At 38.5% G+C, this 16,240-nt stretch overlaps 1 protein-coding gene across 1 annotated transcript in view; it reads right to left on the reverse strand.

Annotated features, from left to right (window-relative positions):
* The window catches only part of LOC150009148 (S-adenosyl-L-methionine-dependent tRNA 4-demethylwyosine synthase TYW1), a 162,292-nt gene that overhangs the window by 119,215 nt on the left and 26,837 nt on the right, over positions 1-16,240 (reverse strand). Inside the window, exon 8 of the mRNA XM_090276914.1 lies at positions 7,919-8,036. Coding sequence (XP_090133040.1) covers positions 7,919-8,036 — 118 coding nt within the window. The remainder of the gene's footprint in view (positions 1-7,918; positions 8,037-16,240) is intronic.

Below are 16,240 nucleotides of genomic sequence, written 5' to 3' on the forward strand. Positions count from 1 at the left end.
GGATTAATCTGCCCCACCCTCAGTGCGTAAGCCTGATGGCTGGTCACAGATTGAATAGATTAACAACTAAAGGAGACAAAGGCAGTAGACCCCTGGAAGTCTCCAACAGGCTGCCTAGGGCCACACTGGTACATGATCTGATGCCACCAGGGGAAGATCCAGGAAGTGCAGATCAATCTGAGAGGCAGCAAAAAGCAAGAAGTCACAAAAATGGGGAGACAGAGCAACAACCCCCCATCGAAAGGAAAGGAGGAATCCCCAGGAAGAGTGCTAAATGAAGAGGAAAGTAAACTATCAGATATGGAATTCAAAACATGGATTACAGGGAAGCTCAATGAGTTCAGCAAGCTCAAAGAAAACTACAAAGAACTCCAGGGAAACTAAAAGAAAGTTACTGAGAATTACACCAGCATGAAAAGAAGATAGAAGCTATCAATAAGAGCCAGGAGGAAATGAAGAATACAATTTCTGAATTGAAGAACACAGTAGAAGGAATTAAAAGCAGGGTAGAGGAAGCAGAAAATCGATTAGCGAGCTGGAGGACAATGTTGAAAAAAATTCCCAGACAGTACAATAAAACGAAAAAAGACTGAAAAAGAATGAAGAGGTTTTAAGAGAGCTGCAGGACAACTTGAAACGTAATAATATCCATATCACAGAAATGCCAGAAGGAAAAGAAGAAGAGCAAGAGATAGAAAACCTGGTTGAAAAAGTAATGACAAAAAACTTCCCTAACTTGATGAGAGAAAAAGTCACGCAAGTCCAGGAATCGCAGAGCGTCCCAATGAAGATGAACCCAAACATGCCCACTCCAAAGACACATCGTAATTAAAATGGCAACACTGAAAGACAAAGAGAGAATCATAAAAGCAGCAAGAGAGAAACAGCTAATAACAACCAAGGGAGCTCCAATAAGGCTATCATCAGATTTGTCAACAAAAACACTACAAGCCAGAAGGGAATGGCAAAAAATATTCCAAGCAATGAAAAATAAAGGTCTACAACCAAGACTATTCTACCCAGCAAGGCTCTCCTTCAAAATGGAAGGTGAAGTAAGGAGTTTCCCAGACAAAACATGGCTAAAAGAATACATCTCCATCAGACCAGCATTGCAGCAGATGCTAAATGGTCTGCTTTAAGAAGATGAAGAAACAGAGAGAGACAGCGAAAAACACAGGTACAAAGGGGAAAAATGACAATGAATAAGTACCTATCAATAATAACCTTAAATGTATATGGATTAAATGCACCAATCAAAAGACATAGGGTAGCTAAATGGATTAGTAAGCATGACCCACATATATATGCTGTCTACAAGAGACCCACCTCAGAAAAAAAGATCCACACAGACTGAAAGTGAAGGGATGGAAAAAATATTTCAAGCAAATGGATGTGAAAAAAAGCTGGGGTAACAATACTTATATCAAACAAAAGAGATTTCACAGCAAAAGCTGTAAAAAGAGCTAAAGAAAGACATTTCATAATACTTAAGGGAAAAATCCATCAAATGATATAACCCTTGTAAACATACATGCACCCAATATAGGAGCACCCAAATATGTAAGGAAAATCTTGAAAGACTTCAGGAAGGATATAGACAGCAACACACTCATAGTAGGGGACTTTAACACCCCACTGTCAACAAAGGACAGATCTTCAAAGCAAAGAAATACTAAGGATATTGAGGCATTGAACAACACTCTAGATCAAATGGACTCATTCATATATATAGAACTTTTCACCCCAAAGAAGCCAAATATAATCCTTTTCGAGTGCACATGGAACATTCTCAAAGATAGACCACATGGTAGGACACAAAACAAGCCTCAACAAATTCAAGAAAATTGAAATTATATCAAGCATCTTCTCAGATCACAATGGCTTGAAATTGAAAATCAACCTCAAGGAAAAAACTCAAAAACATTCAAAGTCATGGAGAATGAATAACATGCTATTAAATAATGAATGGGTTAACAATGACATCAAGGAAGAAATAAAAAAGTTTCTGGAAACAAATGATAATAAACACAAAACAACGCAAAACCTATGGGATACGGCAAAAACAGTCCTAGAGGAAAGTTCATAGCAATACGGGCCTATCTAAAAGGGATGGAAGAGTCTCAAATAAAAAATCTAACCCTGCAGCTAAAAAAACTAGAGGAACAACAACAAGCAAAGCCCAGATAAAGTAGAAGGAAGGAAATCATCAAGAGCAGAATTAAATGACACAGAGACTAAACAAACAATTCAAAAGATCAATAAAACTAGGAACTGGTTCTTTGAAAAGATAAACAAAATGGACAAGCCTTTCACCAGGCTCATCAAGAAAAAAAAGAGAGAGGACACCAAGAAATAAGATCAGAAATGAAAGAGAAGAAATCACAACTGATACCACAGAAATACAAAGGACTGTAAGAAATTAGTACAAACAATTGTATCACAAGAAATTTGACAATCTAGATGAAATGGAAAATTTTCTGGAAACATATAATCTTCCAAAACTGAATCAAGAAGAAGCAGAAAGCCTGAACAGACCAATAACAACTAGTGAAACTGAAGCAGTAATTAAAAAATTCCCAGCACACAAAAGCCCTGGACCAGATGGCTTCACAGGTGAATTTTACAAAACATTTAGGAAAGAACTAACTCTTATCATTCTTAAACTACTCCAAAAACTCCAAGAGGAGGGAACATTCCCAAACAACTCTTTCTATGAAGCCAGTATTACCCTAATTCCAAAACCAGGTCAAGACACATCAAAGAAAGAATACTACAGGCCAATATCACTGATGAACATAGATGCTAAAATCTTAAACAAAATATTGGCAAACCAGATCCAGCAACACTTTAGAAAGATCATACACCAAAATCAAGTGGGATTCATCCCAGGGATGCAAGGATGGTTTAATATTTGCAAATCAATAAACATAATACACCACATGAACAAAATGAAAGGCAAAAACCACATGATTATATCAATAGATGGAGAAAAAGCATTTGATAAAGTACAACACCCATTTATGATTAAAACTCTCAGCAAAATGGGAATAGAGGGAGCATACCTCAGCATAATAAAGGCCATATATGAGAAACCTGAAGCCAACATCATACTCAATGGGCAAAAACTGAGAGCATTCCCCTTGAGGTCAGGAATAAGACAAGGATGTCCACTCTCTCCACCCCTATTCAACATAGTCTTAGAAGTTCTAACCACAGCAATCAGACAAGAAAGAAATAAAAGGCATCCAAACTGGAAAAGAGGAAGTAACTGTCATTATTTGCAGGCGACATGATAGTGTACATAGAAAACCCTATAGACTATGAAAAAACTACTCGACCTAATAAGTGAATTTGGCAAAATAGCAGGGTACAAAGTCAATATTCAGAAATCGAAGGCATTTCTGTGTACCAATAAAATATCAGAGATAGAAACGAGAAAAAAAATCCTTTACTATAGCAACAAGAAAAATGAAGTACCTAGGAATAAACTTAACCAAGGAGGTAAAAGACCTGTACTCAGAAAACTACATAACACTGAGGAAAGAAATTAAGGAAGATACAAATAAATGAAAGCATATACCGTGTTCATGGATGGAAAGAATCAACATCATTAAAATGTCCATACTACCCAAAGCAATTTAGATTCAACGCAATCCCTATTAAAATATCAGTGACATATTTCACAGACTTAGAACAAATACTTCAAAAATTTATACGGAACCAAAAAAGAGCCTGAATAGCCACAGCAATCTTGAGGAAGAAGAACACAGTAGGAGGAATCACAACACCTGATATCAAACTATACTACAAGGCCATAGTAATCCAAATAGCCTGGTACTGCATAAAAACAGACATTTGGATCAATGGAACAGAACAGAGAGCCCAGAAATAAACCCAGGTCTACATGGTCAACTAATATTTGACAAAGGGGGAAGGGACATAAAATGGAGTGAAAAGAGCCTCTACAACAAATGGTGTTGGGAGAACTGGGCAGGGACATGCAAAAAAAAATGAAATTAGACCACCAACTTACACCATACACCAGAATAAACTCAAGATGGATCAAAAAATTAAACGTAAGCTGTGACACCATAGAAGTACTATAGGAAAACATTGGCAGGAAAATTTCTGATATCCCACGTAGCAATATTTTCGCTGATATATCTCCTAAGGCAAGGGAAATAAAGGAAAGAATAAACAAATGGAACTAGATCAAACTCAAGAGCTTCTGCTCACCAAAAGAAAACATCACCAAGATGAAAAGGGAACCAACCATATGGGAAAATATATTTGCCAATGATACCTCAGACAAGGGATTGATCTCCAAAATCTATAAAGAACTTATATGAGTCAACACCAAGAAGACAGACAACCCAATTAAAAAATGGGCAAAGGACCTGATCAAACACTTCTCCAAGAAAGATATACAGAGGATCCATAGACGCATGAAAAAATGCTCAACATCACTAGCCATCAGACAGATGCAAATAAAAACCACAATGAGATACCACCTCACATTGGTCAGAATGGCCATCATCAACAAATCAACAAACAACAAGTGCTGGTGAGGATGTGCAGAAACAGGAACTCTAGTGCACTGTTGGTGGGAATGCAGACTAGTGCAGCCACTATGAAAAACAGTATGGAATTACCTCAAAAAACTAAAAATGGAACTGCTTTTTGAAACAGTAATTCCATTGCTACGATTATACCTGAAGAATCCTGAAACCCAGCTTCAAAAGAACTTATTCACCCCTATGTTTATAGCAGTGCTATTTACAATAGCCAAATGCTGGAAACAACCTAAGTGCCCATCTGTAGATGAATGGATCAAAAAACTGTGGTATATTTATGCAATGGAGTACTCTATAGCAGAAAGAAAGAACTCCTACCATTTGCGACAACATGGATGGAACTAAAGAAAATTATACTTAGTGAAATAAGCCAGGCAATGAAAGACGAATAGCATATGATATCACCTATTACAGGAAACTAATGAACAACACAAACAAATGAGCAAAACTGAACCAGAGGCATGGCATGTAAACAAGGAGCAGACTAACAGTGACAATGGTTGGGTGGGGGAGGTGGGGGGTAAGAAGGGGAAGGGTCTAGTCAAAGAACATGTATAAATGACCCATGGACATGGACAATGGGGTGGGGATTGACTGTGGGAGAAGAGGTGGGCAGGGTGGGGGGGAGCAATAGGGAAAAAAGTGGGACAACTGTAATAGTAAAACAAACAAACAAAAATTTTTAGTAGGGGGGAAAAAAAAGAAAGCAAAATAAATAAATAAATGAGCCAGCAAATCCCGCCCCCCAAAAAAACTTCACCTGTAGGAAAGTGAACAAAAGAAAATATAAAGTATGGAAATGCAATTTTAGTGACTATTAGAAGGACAAGGATTTTCCTTTACACTGTATATTTTTATTCCTACCTGATCCCTCCAGAATTCAGCATTCTGAAGAAGTAATGACAAAAGGTTCTTTGCATAAAACTAATAAGACCAGTTGTTAATAGAGGTCTTGTTGACCAAGACTTTGACTGGAATGTCATGCCTAAAGCCCTGAGGAACTGGGATTGCCTTTCCAAGGTAATAAAAGCCCACGAGAAAAAAGGCCTGGTACCTTGGTTGGTTGTGCGGTCCACAGCAATTTGTCCAGGGAAGGAACAAATGTTGCTTTCCTGAAAGATGGCTAGAAGGGACCTTAAGGCACAATGGAAAACCCGAAGGACTTGGAAAAGACAGATATTTACAGGCAAGGCTGAATGGCAGGTATGTGGCTCAGCTTCTGTGCCCTGAAGACAGACTGAAAGTCACCCTAAATGTTCCTTGTGCAAGTTCCAGCAAAGCAGACTTAAAGGTCATATGTGATCATTTGCTGCTCTTGTGTTTATGCAAATGAACAGAATAAATTAAAAATGGACTTAATGCAGTCCCTTTAATGACAAGGAGGGTAATCTTAAGGAGAAAAATCGCAATTCAAGGAAAATCACAATGCTCAGTGGTAGACTATAAACTAGTGCAGCTGTCTTTAAAGTTTATTTTCATTTAAAGTTCGTTTTCATTTGAAAGTTAAACTAAGTCTGTGACATCATTAAAGATGCTTAATTTACAGGCAAGAAGAATGTCAAATGCCTTGCAACTGGATGCCTTCCCAATAAGACAGCCTCGCAGATTTAGACTGGTTTGTGAGTTATGTGGCGTAAATTAACATGTGTGTTCTGTTTTCATAGGGCATAAGCCTATGATCTCATTACCTGAGTGACTGTACAAATAGGCCTCACTTAATCCTGTCTGCAGCGCTGCCTCCTGAGACTCAACAGTTTGGCTGAACTAAGTGGCTGGGTTGGTGAAGTATGGTGTGGTCTGTGGGTTTCACTTTAAAACTGGTTTCTCTTTTCTATCCTAATGGCTTGGACAGAAAGGGCCCAGAGGTCTGAGAGGGGGGAAACCTAAATATTCCCCTCAGCCCAAACTAAGTATAGTGGACAAAAGGGCTTTGAACAGGTGTGATGTGCCTTGCACACCTTCCTCTAAAGAAGCCTTTTTTTCCTCTAATGTGGGACACTGAAAAATTAATCCCTGCCTTTTGTCATCTAGTGGTTATGGTTTTGATGATGCCTTTTAACCCTGTTGCCAAATCTGTTGCCCCCAGAATACAACAAGGAAGCCAGCCTATTAAACCAAGCACACCGTTGTCCGGGGACAGCCAACTGACCTGGAGTCTGCAAGATTCTTCCCCATGTGGGAAGGCCACACACCCCTCTGCTCCCCCACTCTTACTAGGGATTTCTGGGTAGGGAGGACAATAATCATGCCAAGCTTGAAGCAGCTAGAGGAGCATGAGACCTTCGCCCATTGTCCTTTATAAGATAATAAGGGGTCTTAAGTCTGAGAGGGAGGAATTGTTACAGAGAGGGGGTACCCCCCAAAATAAATTAATTAATTAATTTTTTAAAAAGAGTAAAATGTATAACAATTGCATAGTGGTTGAGAAGGACAAAAAAGAAGTATACTATTGAAGGTTGATCACTAAACGTAAAGTGGTATACCACCACACAAAGACATACTATGATATGATAGAGATATAGTATAAAACCTTGAGCAACCACTAAATAGCAAAACAGTGCAACTAATCTAATAAGCCAGACAAGGATATAAAACAGAATGATAAAAAGTCACTTTAAATAGTCTATATATCCTAATTAAAAGACAGGTTTTATATATTTTACATGTACAATATTTATATCTATAATATTTATATACTTACTTATTATATATACAAAATCTGCATATTCTTGTCTTTTCCTATAGGCTAACAGTTCCTTGAAGAAAATACTGTATTATGTTTCTGTGCATTGCTATAACTGTCACATAAAAGGTTCTCAATAAATACAGAAAGAGGGAGGGAAGGAACTCAGTCTATTAACTCCCAATTCTCCTCTTTCTTCTACAGAAAACCAGTATTATTTGTACATTCAACTACAGCCTCCTTAATAAGGTATGACCATAAAAATCCAGATATACTTCTAGATAAAACACTTCTAATTAACCCAGTGTAAAATCAATTTTTTTTCCAGATTTAATAATTTTCCCTTAATAAACAGTGATTTATAAAGAAGCCAGTGATGGCATTTTCTGTCTGTACACCTGCGCCACACAGATGCCAACATCGCAATAAATCAAGCAAAGAGGCATTTACTGGCCCAGGCAGCCAACACACAAGTGATCCACAGAAACAAGACAGTGACCCCTCAGACAGCGACACTAGCACAGCAACATGGATGCTGGGCTAGAGAAGGACTTCATTACCTACTTTCCCCTTGGCAATCTTTATATTATGCTTCTGCTTTTAGGTATTAAATTAGAATGCTTAAGAGTGTAGTATTATAACAATTCTTGAGGGTTTTCACCTTGTTTAGTAAGGGCTTCTCGGAGAGCAGGAGTTATCATAGCTCTTCTTTCACCGGCTTCATTCCTCATTGTGTTCCTGAATAAACCAGTTTTCTCTTCCTGCTGCTCCTTTTCTCTCTGTATTAAAATAAAAAGAATGAAAGCCAAAAGTGGCAATGTGCAATGAAAATAATATCACAACAATCATGAACATGCAGTATGGATAAAAAGCTTCATCGTGAACCATGGCCCACAACCCTGTTGTCTCTAAAGTAATCACATTTCCAGTCAGACAATGCTCTAAAAAGACAAGCCAGCTTTCCCCCTCCCCCAAAAAGTAACTACATTCTCAAACACATACAGCCACAAAACATAAATCAGTAATCATGTATCTGTATGTCAACTATTTTACCACACTGAGTACAAACCACTGCATAACTCCATCAAGTTATTTCTCTGAATATCAATTTCCTCACCTGAAAAATGGGCAATGCAGTATCTGTGGAGCAGGAATATGTTGAAGATTAAATAAAATAAAATCACTTGGCACAATGCCTGATACAGAACAGAGTTCAATAAATTATAGCTCTTATGGGTTATTGTGTCTGCAAACCCCAAATACAAATCAGAAAAGTACCCTGGGCTGCCCAAACGACCATCTGCTCAGAGACCAAGTTATTCTACCACCTCCACCTGCTGCCCCAATGGCTCCTTTTAGAAGATTCCATGAGGAAAATTTGTCTTCAGTGATAGAAAGAAATCTGAAGGATAAAACTGATTGTGTTTCCTTTTGACTTTGACCACTAGAAATGTCCACAGCACACCTCTGATCATTGTGTAAGGTCTTGCATCATGCCTGTCTCGTAGTTTCTGTAAATGGCTTCATGTTATAAGATGACCCTCATTCATCCATTGCACTGATCTCTTCCTGTCCTTTCAAATCTTATGTAAATATATATTTTAAATTATCTCGATGTCTTGCTAGAAGATGGTAGAGGGCTAATTAATATTTTCAAAACAATGCACAAAGTCTGTGTTACACTTTAAAGAAAACACTAAGAGCCACAGAAATTCAAAATAACTCACCCTGGCAGCAGCCCTAGCAACAAGCCCTAGACTACCCTCAGTGCCTGCCCATTTCCAATGACCAGCCCGCAGTGAACTAGTGAACAGACTCACAGTAGTACCGTTCTACCTAAAACTGAAAACATCTCACAGATGATGTGGTATCTGAGATCTGCATCAAACTAATACAGAAGGGAGGACAGTTCGTGTTTGAAGCTACGCAACAAGTGACAGGAATTCACTATATCATTCTGTCTGTTTTTGTGAACGTTTACTGTTCTCTATACATAAAATGTAAAACAGATTAAATATTTCAAAATAGAGAAAGGTAAACTGATGAAATTCAGAGTTAACTGTTATTTCAGCAACTTGATCTGATATAGGAAGTCAGTGAAAAAGCACTTTAGAGAGTCGAATGTACCAAATGAGAAACATAAACCAGGTTAGTTCCATCTGTCCAAACGATCAGCATTCTAAACTACTGAACATAATCAAAATGCAAAGCTAATGAACAATTTTGCCTGTTAGCAAAGTTCTCAACTGCACATTTTCAGACGGAACTGAAAAAACGCAGAAATGAACATCAATCATTTGTTATCTATTATAAAAGTAATCAGCTTGATGCTGGGCATTTTTAATAAATTAAAAGAATCCAGTTATTATTTTAAGATTTTTTTTTTTAAACAATGTTTTGGCTTTGTTTGAAGTCTATTTCAGACTTAAAATCAAAAAAGTGAGCTGAAAAGGAAGTCTTGTAGTGGAGCAAAATGAAACCAACCTTGACCTTGACTGTGTTTAAATGTCTCTGAAGTAATTCCACAGCAAGTTACTGTAACTCCCTATTAATGGTGCAAGAAATGAAAGGAGGTGGTAGTATTTACTCTTGAAAGCCACTGTCACCACAAAACATCACCAGCTTATTTGCTTACCACAAAGGTCACATAAACCAAAAACTGGACCCAGCCCATCACACTGGCCTCTACAGACACCTTCTTGTGGTGAAAAAAAAAAAGGAAAGGAAAAGAAAAGAAAGGAAGGAAGGAAGGAAGGAAGGAAGGAAGGAAGGAAGGAAGGAAGGAAGGAAGGAGAAAGAAAAAAAAAAGAAAAAAGAAAAGAAAAAAACCTTCTGACCTCTATGAAATGAACATACTCTTAAAAGAATAGCAATGGAACACAGTCCATGTCCCATCACTAGAGAAATTATCTATCAGAAAATGTGAGTGTAGCTACTCCAGAATCAATAATTTAGATACAAAGTTTATATAGAAAGAGATCAGAGGCCATGACTGGAAGTCTTGAACATTCAGGACCAATCTTTATCATGTTTGCCTCTATGGCAGTTTAGCCCTGTCTTCCATATGCAGCAGCAACTTCATTTCGAAGAAATACAATGCTTCATAACGTTCCCAAAGGAAGTCAAAGCACCATTCAAATTCTAATTCTAATCTATCTGCAGACACTGTTCACTGTTTTCCTAGAATATAACAATATAACAAGTACCAGGACCTATGTATTGTTATTTTTTATAGCTGTTTCATTACCTAGGCAGAAATAAATGAAGATCCCATAATTGGTCAACCTCTATTCCTCCCTCTCCTGTACACCCATTTAACAAGGCTTTAATGCCCAGCATACTGGTTCTCCGCGTCTGCAATGCCACTGCTTTTGCCCAAAGCCTTGGCTTCTTCTAAGGGACGATAGCAACAGCCAAACAAAATGGCCTGCTTGTCTCCAACCTCTACTGACACCCCTTCCCCAGCTCCCAAACCCATTACACTTGCCTTGAAAGAGAACACTTACCCTCTTCGAGCTGTTGTTTCCCAAGATACAAAAAGGAAACCTGATCATAAGCTATCCTAGGCACTTGAGAAAAATGAATATACAGAAGTGAAAATTTCTTTATATAAACAAAATAGGCTATATGAATCTTATGTAATAATGGGAGCAAAAAGTGGTGCTAATTTTTTTTAAAGACATTATGTAATATTACCTAACTCATTTCACACTGTCATCCCAGAACCCACAGTAACACCACAAAATTGCTTAGGGTAGAAACAAGGTAAAAAAGTGATTTGTTAAAGATCTTAAGGTAAAATGCCACCTAACTGGACAATGCCAAACAAGTGCTTTGCAACAAACAGGCTTTTCATTACCAAAGCATACATTTATTCTAGAGGGGGAAAAAGTGTTTCTGATTATTTGTTTAAATCTGTTTATTTTATTGTACTTTGCTTACCATCAGGTGATCCCATTCCTTACCAATCCATGCAGAAGATGCTGGATACAGAATCTCTAGGTCATTTTTCTACATAGTCAGTCTAAGCCTGGAACCATGCTAGCATAGGGTGGTCATTCAGGGTAAATGTTGGCCAAATTATGAATAAATGCCTCAAAACCACCAGGCAGCTATTTCTAGCTCTAGAAAAACAGATCTCACTTCTTTCAGAAACTTATTCTAGATCTCACAACTTTCAGTATTAAAGTCTTCTGCAGGTGTAATTAAAACACCTGCTGCCAGCTAACACCACTTCCATAGATTCCTATTTCTCTAATAAAGGAACCCTTCATATACCACTCACTTGTTAGAGCTCAGTTTTTAAATGACCAATTTCAAACAGGACTCGAGGCTTTTTGTGCATTCTAGGTTTTAAGGATGCTTTGTGGACTTTCTGAAGCAGTTTAACTAGGTATGTCAAGGGCTTTAAAATGGCTTCCTCTGGCCCAGTGATTCTATTTTGTATAACCTGGCTTAAGGAATTCACTATTAAGTCTGCCTGCACAGGCCATGAGTGAGCAGGCTGATTTACAGGCAGTATCTCAAAGTTGAAGGGATAGCACCTTTTGTTTCTGTGTGAATTAAACACTGGAAGCCCTAAAAGTAATCATGAAAGGAGAACTAGCTTCAAGTTATTCCACTGCAGTACTCTGCAACTTTATAATCAAAACTGGACAGGCTGAAATCCTTTTGTCCATGGACATGTTTCTCTGGTGAGTAATTACCAAGCATTCACCATTTAGTTCCAATACTGATATCACTGTTTGTCTGCTTAACCAGAACATGCTGTGGGGAGTATTTAGCAATATTTACTTACTGAAGAAAAAAAAAAAAAAGCAATCCCCTTTGCATTTACCAATCATAACATGAGAGAAACAGGCTCTTCCTGATTCCTTGTTCTCTACCCAAATGCCTCTAATTCCCCGGTGGGAACCACTTCTCCCCTGGAACACAGCAGCAAAAGGGCATGAAACAAAGAGATGGGGTCTGGGCTTGACCCCCACCAATTACCAGCCAGTCATCTGACTTTGAACAAATTGCTGTACTTCTCTAAGCCTGCTTCTTACCCTGTGAAATGGTAAAGTGAAGATGATAATAGTAGGGATAACAGGGCCATTGTGAGGACTGACTGAGATAACCCACTGTGCACTCTGATTTCTCTGAACCTACACACTGGAACTTCCCCTCTCCCCACGTCCCCGACCCACTCATCTAATCAAATGAACACACTGTTTCCCATTGCCATTAGGATAAAGCTCATACCCCGTGACAGAGCATGAAAAGGCTACGGAATCCTGCCCCATCACTTTGTGGCCTTTTGGCTAAGATCAAGTGCAGAATCCTGCCCTTGCCTTCCCTATTTCACCTCTCCACACATCCCCGCCCCCTCTCAACTACACATACAAAACTGTTTAGGGTTCCCCAAAACATGCTATGCTCCCTAGCACACCATCCCCTCTGCATCTGTCTTCCTAATTTTCCAATGCTTCAAACACTAGCTCTCTTGTTCTTGAACATCACTCCCACCCTTCAAATTCTGTTCAGCCTTAGAATTACTGTCTTAGACCTTGCTACCAAGGGAGGGAGGTGGACATCATGGTGGTATACTAGTTGAATCAATCCTAGCCCATTTGAAGACATCTTTTTATACAATAACAGTTAATACTTACCGAGTACAAACTATGTGGCAGGCAAGAAAGTAAAGGCTTTAAATGGATGAACTTATTTAATCTTGTAGATACCAAAAAGAAGACACCTATCAAGGACTATCAGTGGCTAAGTGGCTCAAATTTAAAAGCAGAGCCTAGAGGCAGTTCTTGAACAAGGGCCTCTCACACAAGCCATGCTTCAGAGAAGCCTGAACTAAGCTGCCTGCCTTCAGCACTGAACTGCCTGCTTACACTGTGTTCCTGCAGTCTGAGCCAGCCTCATAAAGGGGCTTCTGGAATCATATTTCAACCAATAAGACTGAGACTTTCCCTGTCCAATCAGAGCCATGCAAAAACAGAGCAGACCAGAGCAGAACAGACCAGAGTGGCACAGAGCAGAGCAGAGCAGAGCTGCCTAGCCAGAGAGGGGCCTCACCCAAAGGCGACCTCACAATGGTGCTGTCCCACCACTGCTGTTTCATAATGAGCTATAACACCACTGCCTCGTTGTGTCACAACTGAACTGTCTGCACCGAGTAAAGTTTCCTTCTTCACCACACCCCAAACTGGGGATTCCTGTTGGTACTGAATTGGAGCCAACGACCATCGGTCAACAGTCTTCCTAACAACTTTAGAAGGCAGTTGCTGTTATCTCCCACTTGAGAGATGAGAAAACTGAAGCACAGGGAATGACATAACTGGCCAACAGACACACAAGCTGAGATACTGTGACTCCATCGAAGTTAGTATCATTCAAAAAGCGGTCTTATAATAGGAGTGCTTTGGCCCAACTCTAAAGCAGATGCTCTTAAGTACTAGAGCTTCCTCTACAGTAACATCTCGGGCAATTCACTGTGATGCATAACGATGATCAGGCAGAAAGCAGCTCAGGAACATGTGTAAACGAACCCCAAAGAAAATGCCAAAAAAAATGAAAAACAAGAGCCAAGCAGTAATTACATCCATCACTGAGTTTAGTATATTACATCCAATATACAATGAAAACACAAGCACGTTTGGAAACTCTACCATAACCAAACAATAATGTAAAACAAAATCTGATGTTTTATTTTCATGTCATACTGATTTTGGAAAAAACATTTTTCCCAGATTGAATGGTTTTATGAGAGATTTATTAGAACCCTGAAATATCATAAACCAACTTCTTAAAGTTAATAATTAAGTCCAAAATAATTTCATTTCAAACAATACTTCAGATGGATGTCCAAATTTTTCATTAGCCCTTTTCTCCAGTGCCCTCTAATGGACATAAGATAAAAAAGCAAAGAAAAAAATGCACCCACACATTATTCCAAACTCTTACTGTATACTTGAAATTTGCTGAGATTAAATAATAAGTGTTCTCAAGACACACATATACAAAAAGGAACTATGTGAGGTGATGGATGTATTAACTTGATTGTGGTAATCATTTCACAATGTATACATATATCAAAGCATCACATTATATGTAACTTTATCAAAAATCACATACAACCTAAATTTTTATTTATCAATCATACCTCAGTTGGGAAAAAATTATTCCAAATTCTTCACCCACTATATATAAAGCTTTAAGTATCTTAATCTGGTGGAAAAATCCAGAAATCTATCTAAATCAGTTATCTCATGCAGTAAAATTTATCCTGTTTTAAGACAGTTTTACCACTGAAAATTACTCATATTTTTAACTAAAGGGCATAAAATTATACATTTGTTCTGATCTAGTTAGTATATCAACTTGAGGAAAATATAATCTAAGAAAATACTAATATATATATTTATTTAATCTTCATTGTATTTTTTCCATCACCATTTAGTCCCCTTATTTCCCTGTCCCCCCAGCAGTCACCACACTGCTGTCCATGTCCACGGGGCCTTTTTCTTCAAACCTCCCACCCCCTACCCAGCTGTCATCTGCTCTCCATCTATGAGTCTGTCCCCATTTTCCTTGTTAGTTCAGTTTGTTTATTAAATTCCACAAATGAGTGGAATCACATGGTATCTGAGAAAATACTAAAATTTTTCAGTAAAAATGATCTAAACCAGTGCTAATTATAATAGCAGAAAACCTGAAACAGACTAAATGATCAACTCTAGAAAAAACATATAAGCAAATTTAAAATGTCTAAGCAAACTTACGTCTCATTTTGGCAACTGTCAGGCTTTCAGAGATTCAATGCATTTCCACGTCCATGTTCTCATCTGACACACACAACTCTGTCAACTCTGTAAGGAAGGTGGAGGTTGCAGTCCATGTCTCTCAGACAAGGGGAGTAAGGCTAGGGAAACTACGCTGGGCCCTCAGATGCCCAAGCTGGCTGGGTCAGGCCTGGAACTTAAATCCACACACTTGTCATTCTTAAGAGCTCCTTTGCCATGCTTTCTAAAATATGAAAGCTACTAAAAATAACAGAAACAACCCCAACACATAGAAGTATTAGCACACAAGTAACAAAATGCTACAACAAGAGAATAGATGGTAATTTTAAATTCAGAAAATAATTTTGGATATTATAGTTTAGAGTTTTATACTCATCAGGATATTTATTGGTTATGAGCTTTACAACAGAAGCCAAACAACTCAATGTAGAAATGAAGACAGGACAGTGTGTAGTCAAGAATTTGGTCTTGCCCAAAGAGAAATCTGGCCATTGTCCCCCGTTCCTAGAAAGTAACCTCTAAACCCTTGTAACTTCCTGAATGATAGGACTATCTGCTCTCGTATTCATGGTGGGCCCCTCAGACTGCACTGGACAGTGAATGCTAATGAGGTGACTCAGGCCAAAGTGGGAACAGAGGCCTGGAGGGTGAGTGCAACCATATGGGCAATCAATCAGTCAGCCCTGCCTACCCAGTGAAGAAGTCCCAATAAATGCTGTGAACACCGAAATTCAGGTAAGCTTCCTGGGCTGGCAATACTCCGTGTGCATTGTCACACACCAATGCTGGGACGGTGACATGTCCTAAGGACAACAAATAAGTGCTTCCCAGACTCTGCTCTGTGTCTCTTTCTTCTCTTCCTTTGGCTAATTTTCTGTACCCTTTCCCAATAGCAAACTGCAACCATGAAGATAACAGCTTTCAGTAAGTTCTGTGAATTTTACTAGCAAATCATCAACCTAAGGGTAATTTTTAGAAACACCCCCAAATTGAAAGCAGCCTTGGGGGCTGTGTCATCAGACCCTGTAGTTTATTTAACTCCAGGCAGACAGAAAAAGATGGCTGACAGGAGGGAAAAAAAGAAAACATGTTCAATCTCACTCAAAATTAAATGTAAATTAAAATCAGGTTATTATTTTTCAGGTTGGCAAGATTTAAACAACTGATAACATCTTGGGGTTGGCAAGAGT

The sequence above is a fragment of the Furipterus horrens genome, unplaced genomic scaffold (genome assembly GCF_987537825.1).
Source record: "Furipterus horrens unplaced genomic scaffold, mFurHor1.1.pri manual_scaffold_5, whole genome shotgun sequence".
In the NCBI taxonomy this organism is placed as follows: Eukaryota; Metazoa; Chordata; class Mammalia; order Chiroptera; family Furipteridae; genus Furipterus; species Furipterus horrens.